At 46.5% G+C, this 19,664-nt stretch overlaps 1 protein-coding gene across 3 annotated transcripts in view; it reads left to right on the top strand.

Moving 5' to 3' along the window:
• MDFIC (MyoD family inhibitor domain containing) overlaps nucleotides 1-18,751 on the top strand; it is a 236,515-nt gene extending 217,764 nt beyond the window's left edge. For 2 of the 3 annotated variants that reach the window (XM_082257112.1, XM_082257113.1), the window contains exon 6: nucleotides 17,755-17,892. Coding sequence is in view for 1 of the 3 variants with exons in the window: in XM_082257114.1 (XP_082113240.1) it covers nucleotides 17,755-18,002 (248 nt within the window). In the remaining 2 variants the exon portion in view is untranslated. Of the gene's footprint in view, nucleotides 1-17,754 lie in introns of all 3 variants that reach the window. The other variant, XM_082257114.1, reaches the window with a different exon arrangement.
• The last annotated feature ends 913 nt before the right edge of the window (nucleotides 18,752-19,664 follow it).

The raw sequence follows: 19,664 nt of genomic DNA, 5'->3' as shown, positions 1-19,664 counted from the left end.
TTCACAAACTGCAGCATGACTCGTGCATGCACAGTAGGAGACCCGCTGTGAGGTCGGAAAACTTCACTACTGTTTCCCTTACCTAAGAAGCTGGCGCCTGCACCTGAAGCCGATTGAAGAATCAGAGTGCTGACATCGCTGGATTCCTGAACAGGTAAGTGTCCTTATAAGAAAAGTTAGCAGCTACAGTATTTGTAGCTGATGACTTAATGTTTTTGGAGGAGACTGGAGCTCCTCTTTAAAGTTGGATAATGCAACTTAGGTTCCAAGTTCTGTCAGAAGACTAATGAGCCATACACACTATAAGATTTTCTGAAGACTTTTTCCTTTAGACTTACCAAAACCATATAATATGAGGTCAAACCTAAACACTTTCAATTTGTATGCAATCTGGCAGGCCCTAGCACTACATAGAAAAGGTAAATCTGAAAGAAATCTAACCACAAAAGTTGGATAGTGGGTATCCAGCTTAAGTAAGGAGGTTTTGGCAAAGGTGAGAAAGAAAAGTAAATCATCTGCAAAACCTACTATCTGCTGTGTTGGTCCCTTATTGTAGACCTTAAAGAAGTAGGATTTTAACTACTTGCCGACTGCCGCACGACTATGTACTGCGGCAGTCAGCCTCTCCTGGGCAAAGTGAGGTATGGGTACGTCACTCGCCCACGAGCCTGTAGGGGGCGAGCACGCGCTAATGCCGGTTCCCCGCCTTCCCCGCGCGTGTGACCGGCGGCTCCGATGTCCGCCGGCTACTCGCGAGCGAGCTCAGGAGAGGGAGAAAGACGGACAGCTGATGTTAACACAGCCGTCTGTCATTCTCCCTTAGATCATTACTGAGGCTATACGATCCTGCTATGTAGGATTGTATGTCTCTGTGATGATCTAACCAGCCACGCCCTCTGAAAGTTAGAATAACACCCCTAGGGACACACTTAACCACTTGATCACCAATAAAGTTAACCCCTTCCCTGCCAGTGTCATTTTTACAGTAACAGTGCATATTTTTAGCACTGATTACTGTAGTAATGTCACTGGTACCCCTAAAAGTGGCAAAAATGTCAGTCAAGGGTCCGATCTGTCCGCCACAATGTCGCAGTCCCGCAAAAAAAAAAAAAAGCAGATCGCCGCCATTACTAGTTAAACAAAAAAAAACAATAAAAATGACATAAATCTTTCCCGTAGTTAGTAAACGCAATAACTTTTGCGCAAACCAATCAAAATACGCTTATTGCGATTTTTTTTCACCAAAAATATGTAGCAGAAAACAAATTGGCCTAAAATGTTAAAAAATTTTGATTTTTACATTTTTTGGGGGGGGATTTCATATAAAAAAATGTGAAAAATATTGTTATTTTTTCAAAATTGTCGCTCTTTTTCTGTTTATAGCGCAAAAAGTAAAAATCGCAGGGGTGATAAAATGCCACCAAAAGAAAGCTCTGTTTGTGGGGAAAAAAGAACATCAATTTAATTTGGGTACAGCGTCGCACGACCACGCAATTGTCTGTTACAGTCACGCAGTGCCGAATTCGCAAAATAGGGCCTGGTCTTTGAGCAGCCAAATCCTCCAGGGCTTAAGTGGTTAACATACTTGTAAAATCATTTTCTTTGAGTACGGTACAGGACATATGTCTGTTGCCACACTTTCAGATCTCCCTATTGTTTGGTACAAAACTGGGGATAGCTGAGAGTGGGAAGGGTTATAGAGAGGTTTTTCTGCAGCTTTTCTTTTTTTTAACAAAGGTGTCCAATCATCCAATCGCCTATAATCAACGGTTATTACTAAAATCCTGTCTTGTACTGTTACTTCAAGAAAAGGATTTTACAGATACAGCAAAAATCCTTTTTGAAAACAGAATTTAGTTTAAAATGTTTTTTTTTTTTTAATGTTTGGTGGACTTTGATCCCCGTGGACAGATTTCCTCCTCCAATTCTTGGTATGGCAGGTAAGGCTGGAATGTAGACATCCTGATTTTCTTCCCTAGAGTGCATTCTCCTTTGTTGCTGTGAAAAATACTTCAGGGGCTTAGTAAAATCTTAATCCTGGTTTTACTAAACCTTAGTGTATTTTTGTATAATTATAGGTAAAATTCACTCTAGAAAAAAGAAACAGGATGTTTTGCTTCAGTGAATTTCAGGTTAATTTCTCGTTAAATATAGTAGTACAGTGGGAAAAATATTTATTTGATCCCCTGCAGATTTTGTAAGTTTGCCCACTTGCAAAAAAACAAACGGTCTAAAATTGTTATCATAGGTTTATTTTAAATAGAAAAAATATCTACTAAAAAACCCGGAAAAAACACATGATACAAATGTTATAAATTGAGTTGCAGTTCAGTGAGTAAAATAAGTATTTGATCCCCTACCAACCAACAATAATTCTGGCTCCCACAGACTGGCTACAGTATGTGCTCATGTGATACACAAAGTGGTCCTGTCAGTTCTATGTATAAAAGACACCTGTCCACAGAATCTCTTTCTTCTATTCAAACCTCACCATCATGGGCAAGACCAAAGAGCTGTCAAAGGATATCAGGGACAAGATTGTAGACCTGCATAAGACTGGAATGGGCTACAAGACCATAAGCAAGAAGCTTGGTGAGACGGAGGCAACTGTTGGAGCGAGGATTCGCAAATGGAAGAAATACAAAAAAAGCTATAAATCGCCCTTAGTCTGGAGCTCCATGCAAGATTCTGCCTCATGGGGTAAGGACGATCATGAGAAAAGTGAGGGATCAGCCCAGTACTACACGGGAGGAGCTTGTGAATGACCTCAAGGCAGTTGGGACCACAGTAACCAAACAAACCATTGGTAACACAATACGTGACCAGGCCCATCTGAAGTTTGCCAATGAACATTTAAATGATTCAGAAGGATTGGGAGATAGTGCTGTGGTCAGATGAGACCAAACGTGAGCTCTTTGGCATTAACTGGACTTGTCGTGTTTGGAGAAAGAAAAACGCTAACTATGACCTTAAGAATGCCATCCCTACAGTCAAGCATGAAGGTGGAAGCATTATGCTTTGGGGCTGTTTCTCTGCTAAAGGTACAGACTGACATTGCGGCATTGAGAGGCCAATAGACGGGAAAATGTATTGTAAAATCTTGAATGAGAACCTTCTTTCCTCAGCCAAAACACTGAAGATGGTTCGTGGATGGTTCTTCCAGCATGACAATGGCCCAAAACATACCCCAAAGGCAACAAAGAAATGGCTCAGGAAGGAGCACATGGTCTTGCCAGTCTGCAGACCTTAATCCTATAAAAAATGTTTGGAGGGAGCTGAAACTTTGAGTTCCCAAGTAACAGCCAAAAACCTTAAGGAGAATATCTGTAAAGAAGAGTGGATCAAAATCCCTCCTGAGATTGGTGCAAACCTGGTAACCAACTGCAAGAAGCGTCTTACCTCTGTGCTTGCCAACAAGGGTTTCTCCACCAAGTCATGTTTGGCTTGGGGATCAAATACTTATTTTACTCACTGAACTGCAACTCAATTTATAACATTTGTATCATGTTTTCTTCTGGATTTTTGGTTGATATTCTATATCTATCATTTAAAATAAACCTTTGATAGAAATTATAGACCCTTTATTTCTTTGTAAGTGGGCACACTTACAAAATCAGCAGGGAATCAATTATTTATTTTCCCCACTGTATAGCCCAAACAATTTCCATTTCTCTATCGCTCATTGACAGACGTAGTCTTCTTGATTCTCAAGAGCTGGGTTATGTTGTCTCCGCAGGAGTAGGACTAGGCAGAAAGACAAAACGTTCTGGCTCCACCTTAGGGGCAGTCCCTGAGGGTATATCCTCCCTCTCTCTGCTACAGGGAATCAGTTTTTTTCTGTCTAGTCAGGAGTAAGGACCTAAGTTCCTTGCTGGGATCTTTTGGTCCTGGCAAGACTTTTTTCTTTAGAAAAAGACATTTTTAGGTAGTTTTTCTCCAGTGTTTTTCCTGTGAGATCTTCAAGCAAAAATGCCGGACTGGGCGACACTTGTGGTCACCCCAGCCGGCCTACGAGCGCGCGCAGACCATGGCATTGCGCTTGGTCGGCCGCGACACATTCAAGTAAGTATGCGGGGCCGGGCGACGGGCTGGATGTTGAGATCCAGTGGTCACCCCGGTTTCTGCCTACGAGCGCGTGCAGACCAGAGCTCCGCGCTGGGTCGGCCGCGACGGAGTCCCAGTGGAGGGACTGACCTTGCGAGTTAAAAGTCTCGCTTGGACGCCAGGAACCAGAGAGTCGAGGCGTCCGGAGTGGTCCACAAACCCCCACCCCGGTGGAGAGGGTATTGTGAAGAGAGGGTGCCTGTCGGTTCGGTATGGTGAGCAAATGATACAGGGGTTACGTTAGACGCCACTCCATTATTGGCGCGAGCATCAGTCTCAGCAGTGGTTCTCAGGCGTACACTGTGGCTAAAAGGTTGGTTAGCCGACCAAGGTTCCAAAAAAGCATTGGCTAATATCCCCTTTTTAGGAGAGCGTCTATTTGGAGCCAACTTAGATGAGATCATTAAGGATCTCACGGGTGGAAAGAGCACCTTTTTACCGCAAAATTTTAAAGGTAAAGGAACTCGTCAAAGACGAGGGCCTTCTTTTTCTGCTCACAAGAGGTTTTTTCGTCCCGCGGGTGAAAAAATTAAGTCCTCCAAAGCTCCTGCAGGAGGCGTCAGGGGTCATTGGTCGGGCAAGCAAAAGCCCGCCCCCTCCAGACCTGAAGATAAACCGTCCAAAGCCTGAAGGTGCGCCCCCACCCATAACTGGGGTGGGGGGACGTCTTCGCCGGTTCCCGGATCCATGGCTTTCCAGAATCCCGGACAAATGGGTTTGCAAAGTCATAAGGTCAGGGTACAAGATCGAGTTTCGATCTCTCCCACCGGCGCGATTCTTCCCTTCCAATATCCGACTATCCCCGGATCGTTTGGAAGATCTGCGGAGAGCAGTCACAGATTTACTACAACAAGGAGTGGTAGTCCACGTTCCTTGGACAGAACGGTTTCAAGGGTTTTATTCAAACCTATTTACAATACCCAGGAAAGAGGGCAAAGTGCGTCCAATTCTGGACTTAAGGGCACTCAATTCTTTTGTCAACATAAGAAGATTCAGAATGGAGTCCATTCGCACAGTAGCAGCCTTCCTGCATCCAGGGGATGTCCTAGCGTCCATAGACATCAAGGACGCATATCTTCACATTCCCATTTTCGCAGGACATCAGCGGTTTCTACGCTTTTCCGTAGAAGAGAACCACTATCAGTTTGTGGCGTTACCTTTCGGTCTCGCCACGGCTCCGCGGGTCTTCACGAAGGTGTTGGCCCCAATGTTGGCACTTCTGCGCCAAAGAGGCATATCGATCCTTGGTTACCTAGACGATCTTCTGCTTCATGCAGAGTCTCCTCAGACCTTGCTACAAAACATAGAAATTACTATGATTTCTTTACAGGAATTCGGGTGGCTGGTGAACAAGCAAAAGTCATTTCTGGTTCCCACCCAGAGGCTCGAATATCTGGGTCTAATTCTAGACACAGTCAGGACAAGAGTTTTTCTTCCGGTAGGGAAACTCCGAAAGATTCAATCAGCAGTCCAGTTGTTACTGTCCAACAGCTGGTCTTCCCTTCGGACTTGCATGAGGGTTCTGGGGTTGATGGTGGCTTCGTTCGAAGCAGTCCCATTTGCCCAGTCCCATACCCGAATTCTTCAGCAAGAGATTCTTCTCAGATGGAATCGGAATCCGGAATCCCTGGACAATCAGATCCGATTGAGCAAACAGACCAGAGAGTCTCTGGTCTGGTGGCTTCGGTCTCCGATGCTCAGCCAGGGAAAGTCATTTCTGCCAATATATTGGACGACAGTGACCACGGATGCCAGTCTATCCGGATGGGGAGGAATTCTCGGTCAGTTATCTGTCCAGGGACTTTGGTCCCCGGAAGAATCCAGGTTACCGATAAATGTATTGGAACTGAGAGCGATCAGACTTTGTCTGATTCACTGGACTGAGCAGCTCCAGGGCAGCCCGGTTCGGATCCAGTCGGACAATGCCACGGCCGTGGCTTATGTCAATCACCAGGGGGGCACCAAGAGTGTCCGAGCGGCCAAAGAAGTGGCTTGCATTCTTCGCTGGGCGGAACGATTTGTTCCAGCAATCTCTGCGGTGTTCATTCCGGGGGTGGAGAATTGGCAGGCAGATTATCTCAGCCGTCAGACTCTGGATCAGGGGGAATGGTCCCTCCATCCAGACGTTTTCCACCAGTTGTGCCTACGGTGGGGCACCCCGGATGTGGATCTGTTGGCATCTCGATTCAACAGGAAAGTTCAGAGATTCGTGGCTCGCTCCCGCGATCCTCTAGCAGAAACCGCAGACGCACTGATCGCCCCGTGGGGGCAATACCAGCTAATGTATGCCTTCCCTCCTCTCGCGTTACTGCCAAGACTTCTTCGCAGGATAGAGGAGGAAGGAATTCCAGTAATTCTGGTAGCTCCGGACTGGCCTCGTCGAGCTTGGTACGCCGACGTGGTCAGACTGGTGGCGGATGTCCCATGGAGACTTCCTCTCAGGGAGGACCTACTGTCTCAGGGGCCGATCTTCCATCCTGCTTTACGATCGCTGGCTTTAACGGCCTGGCTATTGAGACCCAGGTGCTGAAGGACAAGGGATTGTCAGCTTCAGTTATTCCTACTCTAGTTGAAGCAAGGAAAGCGACTTCCAGAAAGATTTATCATCGCACATGGAAGTCATACATTGCATGGTGTGAACCTTTGGGGTTCCGTCCTCGGTCTTATTCGATTAGTCGAATATTAGCTTTTCTGCAACAAGGGGTTGAGCAGAAACTGGCCTTGAGTACTATCAAGGGTCAGGTCTCAGCATTAGCTATCTTCTTTCAGAAGCCTTTGGCTACTCATTCCTTGGTGCGGAATTTCATCCAGGGGGTGCGACATCTGGCTCCGCCAGTGCACGCGCCGTTACCCTCCTGGGATCTTAATTTAGTGTTGTCGGTTCTTCAGAAACCTCCCTTTGAAGATATTAGGGAGATTCCTCTACCTACGTTGTCCCAGAAGGTGGCCTTCTTGGTGGCTATTACTTCTGCACGCAGGGTGTCAGAACTGGCCGCATTATCTTGTCGTTCACCATATCTGGTGGTTCATAGAGATAAGGTGGTTCTTCGTCCGAATCCATCCTTCCTACCAAAAGTGGTTTCAGAATTTCATCTGAATGAAGAAATTGTGTTACCTTCCCTGTGTCCTAAGCCCAGTCATCCTCGGGAGTTTGCTTTACACTCCTTGGATGTGGTCCGGGCGATCAGGGTATACTTGAAAACGACAGACTCGTTTCGCAAGACGGATTCACTTTTTGTGATCCCAGATGGACCCAAAAAGGGGTTGCCTGCATCTGCCGCGACCATTTCCAGATGGATCAGACAGACGGTAGTACAGGCTTATTCTATTAAGGGTCGGGAGCCCCCGTTCCCTGTTAAGGCGCACTCCACTCGGGCACTTAGTGCGTCATGGGCCTTTCGCCATCAGGCGTCAGTGGTCCAGGTGTGCAAGGCGGCTACCTGGTCGTCGGTGCATACCTTTACAAAACATTATAAAGTTGATGTAATGGCATCGTCTGATGCCTCGTTTGGCCGCAAGGTTTTGCAGGCCGCCATTTGAGGAGACCAGTGGTCTACCTCGAGGGTTTTATCCGTTGGAATTTTTATTTGAGTCTCATTCTTTGTTTATAATGAGCCTTTAAAACTTCTAGTTTGGCACCGGTTGGGCCTTCTAGATTGGATTTTTATTTTTGTCAATCCCACCCCTCATTTGTGGCACTGCTTCTGGATGTCCCAGCTCTTGAGAATCAAGAAGACTACGTCTGTCAATGAGCGATAGAGAAAAATGGATTTTTGTAAGATCTTACCATAAAATCCTTTTCTCTTAAGCTCATTGACAGACGTAGTACCCGCCCCTCTATCATTGAGTTGGGTTGGGTTAAATTCTCTGTTACTGCTTTAGAACAGAACTGATTCCCTGTAGCAGAGAGAGGGAGGATATACCCTCAGGGACTGCCCCTAAGGTGGAGCCAGAACGTTTTGTCTTTCTGCCTAGTCCTACTCCTGCGGAGACAACATAACCCAGCTCTTGAGAATCAAGAAGACTACGTCTGTCAATGAGCTTAAGAGAAAAGGATTTTACGGTAAGATCTTACAAAAATCCATTTTTTACAGAACGATTTGGCTGCCGTATGCTGTAATGGACTGTGGATGGATTAGCTACATACAGTAAGTGGGATGTCGCGCGCAACTGCTACCAGTATTAGAGATTTGAGCTAAGTACTTCTCTGTCATTCAATATATATTTCTCTTACCTCCTCCGACAGTCGCCGCCTCTTATATTCGTCACATATGGGGTATTAGACTTTGCTCCGAAGGAGTAGCTAGGCAACAGAATATGTTAACATTAAAGCTTTTAACATATCCCACCCTCAAGGGGTGGTCCCCTCAGTCAATACCCTCCTACCTTCTGCAACCATATCTCAGTTTCAATGTCTAGCTTGTCAGGAGTGGCTGGCTCTCTCTGTGCTGGGGCTTTGTGCCCCAGACTCTTTCTTCTTTTTTGATTTTTTTTTTGAGTTTTCTCTCTATCTTTACTTAGCTGTTCTTTTTGTCAGCATTAGTTAGTTCTTCTGATGAAGAGGATCATGCGGGCTGGGTCTCGGGCTGATCCCCCTGGTTGCAGGTCGTGGGTCAGTGGCTTCCCAGCCCGCCATCGAGCGTTCAGCCAGGTAACGCTCCTGGCACAGTGAACGACCCATCCCTGTTCGGTGCAGGGATGATTGGTGAGGTGGCTACCTCACTGGACGCTGTGCGGTTTCTTAACCCCCATTTTGTGCGTCTTGTATGCGACTCTCCCTGCCTCATGTGCAGCGGCTTGTTCGCCTGTGCGGGTCCCCCACGCCATTGTGAGGTAAGTGTATCTATGTGGGGACCTGTCTGTCTGGGGGGGGTGTCAGTCTGGGACTGTGTAACCTGCCTCTGTTCTCACTGTTTGTCTCCCTATCACTCGGCTGCATGCTGTGGGCTGCAAGGGGGGGGGGGGAGCTGTGTGACACTGTCTGTGTCAGCTTTGTCAGTGTGAGAAGCTGTGTGCTGTGGGGCATGTTTTGTGGCATGTTTGGGCACTATACAGCGATCGCTGCGGCGATCTACCATGTTTTTTTATATATGGATGAAATGTGTGCATTACTGTACTGTGGAGCGGCGGTTTCGGCGCCAAACGGCGCCATTTTGCCTACACTCGTTCCGGCCGCATGTTCTACATGCATGGCGGCCATTTTCTTGTAGCCTCCCATAGGCTTTAATAGAGCGCCCTGGCCGCATCACTTCTCTTCTCCCGGATACACCGATCGAGGCAGCAGCAGCGGCGAGGGTCTCCTCAGGTTATATCCTTCTTATCCATTGCCTGTGTCAGTTTTATTGTCCCTGTGGGGGGTCTCATTGTGCTTGTGTGTGGTGCGGTGGGCTGCGCTCGCCGCGCTTGTTAAAGGGGCAGTTAACCCTTTATTATCCAGCATTTGATATTGGGGCAATGGATTCTCAGGAGGGCAAATTTCCTACCGCCTTGGTGGAAAGCCAGGGGACCGCTGTTTCCCCCCCAGGGGGGGATTTAGCCACTATTGTGGCTGGCCTTGCTGCTCAGGTGCAGATGCTGGTGGCTGCTCAATCTACTAAGAGACCCAGAGTTTCTCTTTCCTCTGATTCTGAGGGTGAAGGTGATGGGGCTGTTATGGCGGGGGCCTCCTTATCGGGGTCCCGATCCTCCCTGGATCTAGCGGGGTCCGAGGTGGAGCCTGAAGTTGAAGGGGTTGATAATTCTCCCCCTGGCTCGCCTGAAGAGCTTGCAATCATGGATGAATTGATTGCTTCCATAAAACAAACGCTGCGTTTGCAGGATGAAGTGTGTCCCCCCGCTGCCTTGGCGGCTTATGGGACGCAGAGAAAACGCAGGACGCCGCAGGTTTTTCCCTGCAATGATGATTTTCAGCGCGCTGTTAAGGAACAATGGCGCAATCTACGCAAACCTTTTGCTGTACCAAGTAGGTTCAAGCTGCGTTATCCTTTTTCGCCTTCCATTGATGAACGGTGTTGTGTGCCACCCCCTGTGGATCACGCAATTGCGGTTTTAAACAAATCCACTGCGATTCCTGCAGAGGATTCCCCAGTGTTCCGTGATGCCACGGGTAGGAGATTGGAGTCTCTTGCCCGTCATACTTATTCTGTTACGGGTTCTATGCTTAAGGCTCTGTTTGCCTCTCTCATGGCGGCCCAGGCTGTCGCAAGTTGGACGCAGATGCTTAGGCGCGTCCTAGTGGCCGATTCGGCCTCGCCAGGGACCCTGGATATGGTGGATCAAATCCACCAGGGTGTCATGTATCTGTGTGATGCGGACTTGGACTTAGTCCCGTTGGCTGCACGTGTGCACAGCGTGGCGGTGTTGTCTCGCTGCCTGGTTTGGTTGAAATGTTGGTCGGTGGACCAATCTTCACGTAAGACCTTAGCCAATCTGCCTTATGATGGGTCTCGCCTTTTTGGGGAGTCCTTGGATGTGTTGATTAAGGGGATCACTGGGGGTAAGAGCACTCTCTTGCCCCATTTCCCCAAGGCTAAGGGGGCTTCTGGGAAGGAGCATGCTAATTTTCGGCCCCCTCAGGGGTCCTTTCGTGCCTTTCGGTCGCACTACAAGGGCAAACCGTTCAAAGGTCAAGGCTCTCAGAAGAAGCCCTGGTCTGGGAAACAGAAGTCCGGTCAATCCGGATCCGCAGCCCATAACAGTGCGGCCTGAAGGGGCGCCCTCACCCAGTTTTGGGGTGGGGGGACGCTTGCTCGGTTTCTTCAACCCTGGTTGGCCCGCGTGCGGGACAGATGGGTTCAGGAGATCGTTCGATCTGGTTACAAGATCGAGTTTCTCTCTCGGCCGGAGAGCAGATTTTTTCCCTCAAATCTTCAACTGTCTCCAGAGCGTTTACGGGACCTGCACCGGGCGGTGCGGGACCTGAGGGCTCAGGGAGTGGTGGTTCCGGTGCCTCATCGGGACGGATTTCGGGGGTTTTATTCCAATCTGTTCACCGTGCCCAGGAAGGAGGGCAAGGTTCGTCCAATTCTGGACTTGAAGGCTCTGAACCGCTCTGTGCGGGTTCGCAAGTTCCGCATGGAATCCCTGCGGTCGGTGGTGGCTGCCCTGGTTCCGGGGGAATTCATGGCCTCCATCTATTTGAAGGATGCGTATCTTCACATCCCCATTTTCGAGGGTCACCAGAGGTACCTTCGATTCGCCATTGCGGAGGATCACTACCAGTTCGTGGCGTTGCCTTTTGGTCTCGCCTCGGCTCCGCGGGTTTTCACCAAGGTCCTTGCACCGGTTCTGGCATTATTGAGGGCCCAGGGCATTTCTGTCCTGGAGTATCTGGACGACATTCTGGTTCGGTCTGCGACCAGCCAGGGTCTGGAGAAGGACCTGTCTGTCACGATGCAAACTCTGCAGGAGTTTGGTTGGACGATAAATTTTCCAAAGTCGACACTGAGTCCGTCGGTTTGTCTTCCCTACCTGGGAATGATCCTGGACTCGGTGCAGGCGAAGGTCTTCCTGCCGGAAGACAAACTCAGAACTCTTCAGGAGGAAATCAGGTCCCTCAGGGACGTTCCGCACTCGTCTCTGCGGACGTGCATGAAATGTCTGGGATTGATGGTCTCGGCCTTCGAGGCGATTCCCTTCGCCAAGTTTCACACGCGGGGTCTCCAAGCGGAGATCCTGTCCATGTGGGACGGGCGACCTCAATCTCTGGATCTTCAAATCTCGTTGAGTCATCGCACCAGAAGAGACCTTCTGTGGTGGCTCCAGTCCCCGATGGTGTCCGGGGGCAAGTCGTTTCGTCCTATCTCGTGGATGGTACTCACCACGGATGCCAGCCTGTCGGGCTGGGGTGGTGTTCTGGGCGTTCTGTCTTCCCAGGGAACTTGGTCGGAGGGGGAGTCCTCCCTTCCGATCAACATTCTGGAATTGCGTGCGATAAATCTCTGTCTTCATCGTTGGACGGACCGGCTGCAGGGCTGCCCGGTTCGGGTGCAGACGGACAATGCCACGGCGGTGGCCTACATCAACCACCAAGGGGGTACCAGGAGTGCCCGAGCGGCTCGAGAAGTGGCCGACATTCTGTCTTGGGCCGAGACTCATGTCCCGGCGATAACGGCGGTGCACATTCCGGGGGCGGAGAACTGGCAGGCGGACTATCTGAGTCGCCAGACCCTGGATCAGGGGGAATGGTCTCTCCACCCGGCTGTCTTCCAGATGTTGTGCGCGAAGTGGGGTCTTCCAGATGTGGACCTGTTCACGTCTCGTCTCAACAACAAGGTGAGAAGGTTCGTGGCAAGGACGCGCGACCCTCGGGCAGACGCGTCGGACGCGTTAGTGGCCCCGTGGCATCAGTACAAGCTGATGTACGCGTTTCCACCGATTCAGTTGCTGTCCAGGTTCCTTCGCAGGTTACACTCAGAACGCAGCACGGTGATTCTTGTGGCACCGGACTGGCCTCGCCGGTCCTGGTACGCAGACCTCGTGAATCTGGCGGTCGACGTCCCGTGGCATCTGCCTCTTCGAGACGATCTCCTGTCTCAAGGGCCGATATACCGTCCTGCTTTACAGTCGCTGGCTTTGACGGCCTGGCTGTTGAGACCGAGGTCCTGAAGGAGAAGGGTCTCTCCCCAGAGGTCGTTCATACCTTGATCAACGTGAGGAAGTCTTCCTCGGGGAAGGTTTATTACCGTACTTGGAAGGCCTATTTTGCCTGGTGTGAGTCCAGGGGGTTTTCACCCCGCACGTACTCTGTTTCCCGAGTGCTGTCCTTCCTTCAAACAGGTGTCGATCAGCGTTTAGCGCTGGCTACGATAAAGGGTCAGGTGTCTGCGCTGGCCATTCTGTTTCAACGTCCCGTGGCTTCCAACTCCTTGGTTGGCACTTTTGTTCAGGGAGTGCGGCATCTGGTTCCTCCTAGGAGGGATCCTCTGCCCCCTTGGGACTTGAATCTCGTTCTATCTGTGTTACAACGTGCTCCTTTTGAACAGATCAGAGAGATCTCGTTGTCTATGTTGTCCAAAAAGGTCGCCTTTTTGGTTGCGATCACTTCGGCTCGCAGAGTGTCGGAGCTGGCGGCTTTGTCCTGCAAGTCTCCCTATCTGGTTGTTCATTTGGATAAGGTGATCTTACGACCTAATCCTTCTTTTCTTCCGAAGCGAGTTTCGGAATTCCATCTTAATGAAGATATTGTCTTGCCTTCGCTGTGCGCGAAGCCTAAACATCCAAAGGAGGTGAGACTACATTCTTTGGATGTTGTTCGGGCGATAAGGGTTTACCTTAAATCGACTGAGTCTTTTCGAAAGACGGACTCCTTGTTTGTTCTTCCAGAGGGTCCTCGGAAGGGCATGGCGGCGTCGGCCTCTACCATCGCCAAATGGATTAGGCAGACCATTGAACAGGCCTATGCTTTGCGGGGGAAGGTTCCCCCTGTGCCTGTGAAGGCGCACTCTACTAGATCTCTGAGTACGTCTTGGGCCTGTCGTCATGGGGCTTCTGTAGCCCAGGTGTGTAAGGCGGCGACCTGGTCGACCGTGCACACTTTCACAAAATTCTACAAAGTAGATGTTCAGGCATCGGCGGATGCTTCCTTTGGCCGCAAGGTTCTTAGTGCGGCAATTCCCTAGGGTCCCTTGTTGGGGACCTCTGGCTGTTGGGATACGTTTTATCACCTGGTTATTTGTCTTTTCATGGGTTGTTGCTCCTGTTGAGCAATTATTTTTCCTGTAGCCCAGCTGGTTTCCTTCCTTTGGTAAGGTTCCTTTCTTTGATGCGGAGACTGCGTTGCCTTTCGGCGCGGATGCGTTTCCCACCCCTCATGTTTGCACTGCTTTGGGACGTCCCCATATGTGACGAATATGAAGAGGCGGCGACTGTCGGAGGACGTAAGAGAAAACGGAATTTTTGTAAAATCTTACCTGTAAAATTCCTTTCTCTGAGTCCTCCGACAGTCGCCGCCCCGCCCCTCTTTTGGGGTTTGGTTGTATACTCTACTGCTATTCCACTGAAACTGAGATATGGTTGCAGGAAGTAGGAGGGTATTGACTGAGGGGACCACCCCTTGAGGGTGGGATATGTTAAAAGCTTTAATGTTAACATATTCTGTTGCCTAGCTACTCCTTCGGAGCAAAGTCTAATACCCCATATGTGACGAATATGAAGAGGCGGCGACTGTCGGAGGACTCAGAGAAAGGAATTTTACAGGTAAGATTTTACAAAAATTCCGTTTTTTATTGTCATCCACACGCCTCTCCACCTTTGCCAATCAAAGGAATCCTTATATTCACTTATTCAAATACAAGGCAACCAATATAATGAACAGTCAAGATTTAGTAAGGTGTAAAGCATCTAACCCCTTCAGTAAATGATAAAATCAGTTAAGTTCTACAGAAAGAGAGAGAAAAGGGTGCTGAATATTCATGTACCTACATGTAAAAAATACATCTAGCCAATTAGGTCTACTAGCTCTCTTTATACAAATTCATTGATACAAACATGCAGAGATTCCAATGAAATCTTATTTTTGGAGGAACTAATTTTAAAACATTGCAAAGTTCAATTTGGTTTTTGGATGAAGATTGGCCTCATGCTGCTGTTTGATTTATGGTATAAGCTGATGACTTCTCCTAATATCCATATTTTACGGTTTACTGTAATTTATTATTTGCCCTCAACCATTTTAAAAATATGTAGCTGTAAACTTGTAAAGACAAGTTCATTCTACATGCACGATAGCTTGGCTTTTATGCATGTTCTCTCAGCTTTTATATTTATTTTTTAACAACACCCAAGATCTCAGTCATACATTTATGTGACAACATACGTTTTAAAACCCAAAACCAGAGGCATGACTGTAAATAAAAGGGTAAATACTTACTGCCCCACTACCCCCAGTGATCTCATCTGTCTTCCCTAGCTACAATTCTTTAACCACTTCTGGATCGGAAGGTTTTACCCCCTTAATGACCAGGCCATTTTTTGCGATACGGCACTGCGTTATTTTGATTGACAATTGCGCGATCATGCGACGCTGTGCCCAAACAAAATTGATGTGTATTTTTCCCCACAAATAGAGCTTTCTTTTGGTGGCATTTGATCACCTCTACAATTTTTTTTTTTTTTAGCGCTATGAACAAAAAAATAGCGAGAATTCAAAAAAATATATATATTTTTTTTACTTTCTGCTATATAACATTCCCAATAAAAAGAGAATTTAAAAATCTAATTTTTTCATCATTTTAGGCCAATATGTATTCTGCTACATATTTTTGGTAAAAAAAATCCCAATAGTGTATATTGATTGGTTTGCGCAAACGCTATCGCATCTACAAACTGGGGGAAAGACTTTTGTTATTTTTATTTCTTTATTTATTTTTTTACTAGTTATGGCAGCGATCAGCAATTTTTATCGGGACTGCGACATTGCGGCGGACAGATCGGACACCTGACATTTTTTACACTTTTGGGGAGACCAGTGACATTACTATAGTAATCAGTGCTAAAAATATGCACTGTTACTGTACTAATCAGTGGTGGCTGGTGCTCAAAAAATTTTTTTTTGGGGGGGGGGGGGGGGGGCGCAAACAGAAAAATTTAACTTTTTGAGGTCCATAGGCATTGCTTTGCGGCAAAAACATTTGGCTAATTACTAATGGGGAATATCTGAATATATTGCATGGGGCAATTTCTGTACTAATAGATAATATATGAATATATAGCATGGGGCAATTCCTGTACTAATGGGGAATGTCTGAATATATTGCATGGGACAATTGCTGTCTGTACTAATAGGTAATATATGAATACGTAGCATGGGGCAATTCCTGTACTAATGGCCCATTAGTACAGGAATTGCCCCATGCTATATATTTATATATTACCTATTAGTACAGGAATTGCCCCATACAATATATTCAGATATTCCCCATTAGTAATGGGGAATATCTGAATATATTGCATGGGGCAATTCCTGTACTATGGGGAATATATTGCATGGGGCAATTCCTGCACTAATAGGTAATATATGAATATACAGTATAGCATGGGGTAATTCTTGTACTAATGGGCCATTAGTACAGGAATTGCCCCATTCAACATACTTATTCTTAGATATTCCCCATTAGTACAAGAATTGCCCAATGCAAATATATTCAGATATTCCCCATCACCTCTCCCACAGAGAGAGCACACAGACAAGAAAGTCACTTACCAGTCCAGAACAGAAGTGCAGAGTCTGAGACACGTCAGTCACACGAGAAGATGCTGCAGCAGCAACACACAGGGAGGTAGTCAGGGACAGCGAGCGTGACTGCTGGTGCCTGGTGTGCTACTGTCCGACTCAGAGGCCGTCAGGCTGCAGGCAGACTCCATGCTCCAGTTCCACTGCGGGAAGAAGACAGTGACGCGCCTTCCGCCAGCCAGAAGTGACGCGGCTCCGCTGAAAGCACCGCCCTACTACGTCCTATGGACCAATCACAGGAAGCCAATGCAACAGTGGGAGTGTTCGGGGCGCATCGCTTTGCGCCCAGAGGACAGTCTCAAGGCGGCCAATGAGCTTCCCAGACCCAGTCACGTGATGACAAAACCCCTTTCACTCTCCATAGACACCAGTGTGTCCGGCGCCCCGCACACACTTAAGGGAGCAGATCACACACTTAAGGAAACTGATTTATTTATTTATTAACAATGATGACTAGGATGACTAGCCTTGGGGGGGGCCCCCTTTTGACGGGCCGTCACTGGTACTAATGACACTGGCGGGGAAGGGGTTAACACAAGGGGCGATCAAAGGGTTAAATGTGTCCTTAGGGGGTGCTTTCTAACTGTGTGGGGGATGGGCTTGCTAAATGAACACAGAGACCTGTGTTCCTAAATAAGAGGAACACAGGATCCCTGTGTTCATTACTGACAGAACAGCAGTCTGCCCTGTTTACAATACCAGACCGCTGTTCTGTCTCCACGGGGAGCGATCGCGGGTGCCCGGCAGACATTGCGGCTGCCGACCCTGCTGATTGACTCCTCCCGTGGCCAGTCAGCATGTGCGCCACCCCCACTAGCGGTTCTGCAAAGCTACGGCCGCTGATAGACAAGTGGTTAAACATGTTTAGTATCCAACACTACAAGATGCATGGTCCTATGCACGCTTTTATTCCTTTTTTTGGACCCTTCTTTAGTACAAGACACAGTAGTGAGGTAGAGGCCTCAGGAAGAAATCACATTTCACAATGGGGGCCTAGGCATGGGGTAAGTATGGGTATGCTGAAATTGTTTTAGCCAACATGCAGCTATGAACACGTGGAAGAGCAGCAGGAGAGGTAAGTATCACATATTCACATACTGTGCAAAAATATGCTTTAAGTAACACAAGTGTAAGTTGTGCTGAATGCTTTTTGACTGAAATTAGTGTACATTGTTAAAATGCAAGGTAAGGCAAAATAAACTGTAAGATAAGTGAGTGCCTTCATAACTGCTCATGTTTTCCTACAGAAATATGATAAATGGTTTGTTTAATGTTCGTTAATGTTTTTCTTTTTTATGTGGTATATATTTTTTATCTGCATTGTTTGTTTTATATATTTAAATATTTATTTTAAAGCCTTTGTTTTTTTTTTTCCTTTCATATACACCACCTACCATTGGCTTCCTCAACCGATCAAGATTGCTGTGTTCACTGTATCTTAGCATGCTTATTCTGCGAATTTCTGACACTCTGTAACATTGTACTGGGACAAGCGTCTTGTGGAGTCTGCACTTCTGAAGCATGTTGCTGTTGCTGTGGTGAAGAAATAGGAGATGACTGCAACTGTCCTTGTGACATGGATTGTGGCATAATGGATGCCTGCTGTGAATCTTCAGACTGTTTGGAAATTTGCATGGAATGCTGTGGAATTTGTTTTCCATCATGAAGCTGTGACTGTTTGAAAACAACTGGAGTTTTTATGTGATTTTTATTTAAGCTGAAAAAAAAAAAAGACTTTTAGATTTGTAGGTCTTATCCTATTTGCACTGCTACATATTTTTATTTTCTACTTTTACTGGATATCATACTTGGATAAAAACAGGTGGGAAAGAATTGAAGAAAAGTTTGTTAGTTAATGTAACAGATTAAAAGTCGCCAGCTATAACAGGCACACCATTTATTGCTAATATCTGAAAGATATATGGTGAATGTTGGGCTACATTACCCTGCTGCTATTGAGAACAGAACTCATAAGCTTATCCCATTAAGGAGATGGTGTAAAAGTGCAAGGTTATTTTGTTCAAACCATTTCCTCTCCAGCAACTCAGCACTCCTCTTTGCTTACCATATTGTGGTGACAATTTCCATTAAGGTACATGCTTTTGGAGTACTTGTTGACCTGGTATCGCTATCTACAACGGCCCATCATAAACAAATGACCTTGCAAAAGAATAGATAAAAATTGGCGATGTGTATAAAAGGCAATTATCTGAAAGAAAGTTTTCTCTACATCCATAACTTGATCACATTTTGTGTCCAGAAATAACTCTATTTTAAACTTTAGCATACAGGTGATACTTCCACATGACATGTCTTGGACACAATATCTTTGGTAGTAGTCATGGCTACAGATAAAAGTGATACATGCAAACTTGCCATCACATATATGTATATGTATATATCATAGATAACTTAAAAAAAAACGTTCTTACATTGATACACACCTTGAATTCCATTTAAGATACATGCTTTTGGGGTACATGTTGACCTAGTATCACTATCTACAACTGCCCATCATAAAACAAATGACCTTGCAAAAGAATAGGTGAACATCAGTGATGTGTAAAAAGACAATTATCTGAAAGAAATGTATCCCTATACCAATAACTTGATTATTTTCCAAATCAGGTGATCTTGGTCAAATTGGAAACTTATGTCTCTGGGTACCAGCACGCAACACTAAAGACACCCCATGTTTTGCAGGAACTGTTAATTGGCAAAAGTTAATTTTCTTTTTAGCCATTTCCCTCAAAATTCGACTGATCCCAGGTATCAATATGCAAGATTGGTAAATCTGCGATGTTTAATATCATGTTTGTTTAAAATAAAATCGTCATACTGTTGCTTTCTAATGTTTGTATTATGGGCCACAGGAACAAGCATGTTATCAGGACAGATCATTCGCTCTTGAACTGATTGTGTCAATCTAAGGAAGCTTGTATTTCAAAAAGTGTAATTTTGTAAGATGCAGTTGACAAAATTTGAAGAATCTAGGAAAATACACTAAACATGTTTTGCCAATAAAATGTTCACATATTTGCTGCTCTTTATTAACCGAAGGAACAACCAGAAATCCCTTCTTGCAAAAATATTGTTGCCTAAATTGCAGGTATATGCACGATACTGATATTTTATTTAACTGTTACTGGTAATTCTCATGATGTATTGCTAACTTTGCTTTTTTTACACGGAATAGATTGCTTTACTGTTTAGTTGGCAAAGTAACAGGTTCACATTTGGACTACCTGAGAAAACCAAAGCTTACACATGGCTATGCATGTTCCCCTTGCTGTTTATGTGATAGCTGCCTGGCCTAGTGTTTAGATGT

Source organism: Pelophylax lessonae, assembly GCF_965119305.1.
Source record: "Pelophylax lessonae genome assembly, chromosome: 4".
NCBI classification, from domain to species: Eukaryota; Metazoa; Chordata; class Amphibia; order Anura; family Ranidae; genus Pelophylax; species Pelophylax lessonae.
This window is presented reverse-complemented; position numbering and strand designations above follow the sequence as displayed.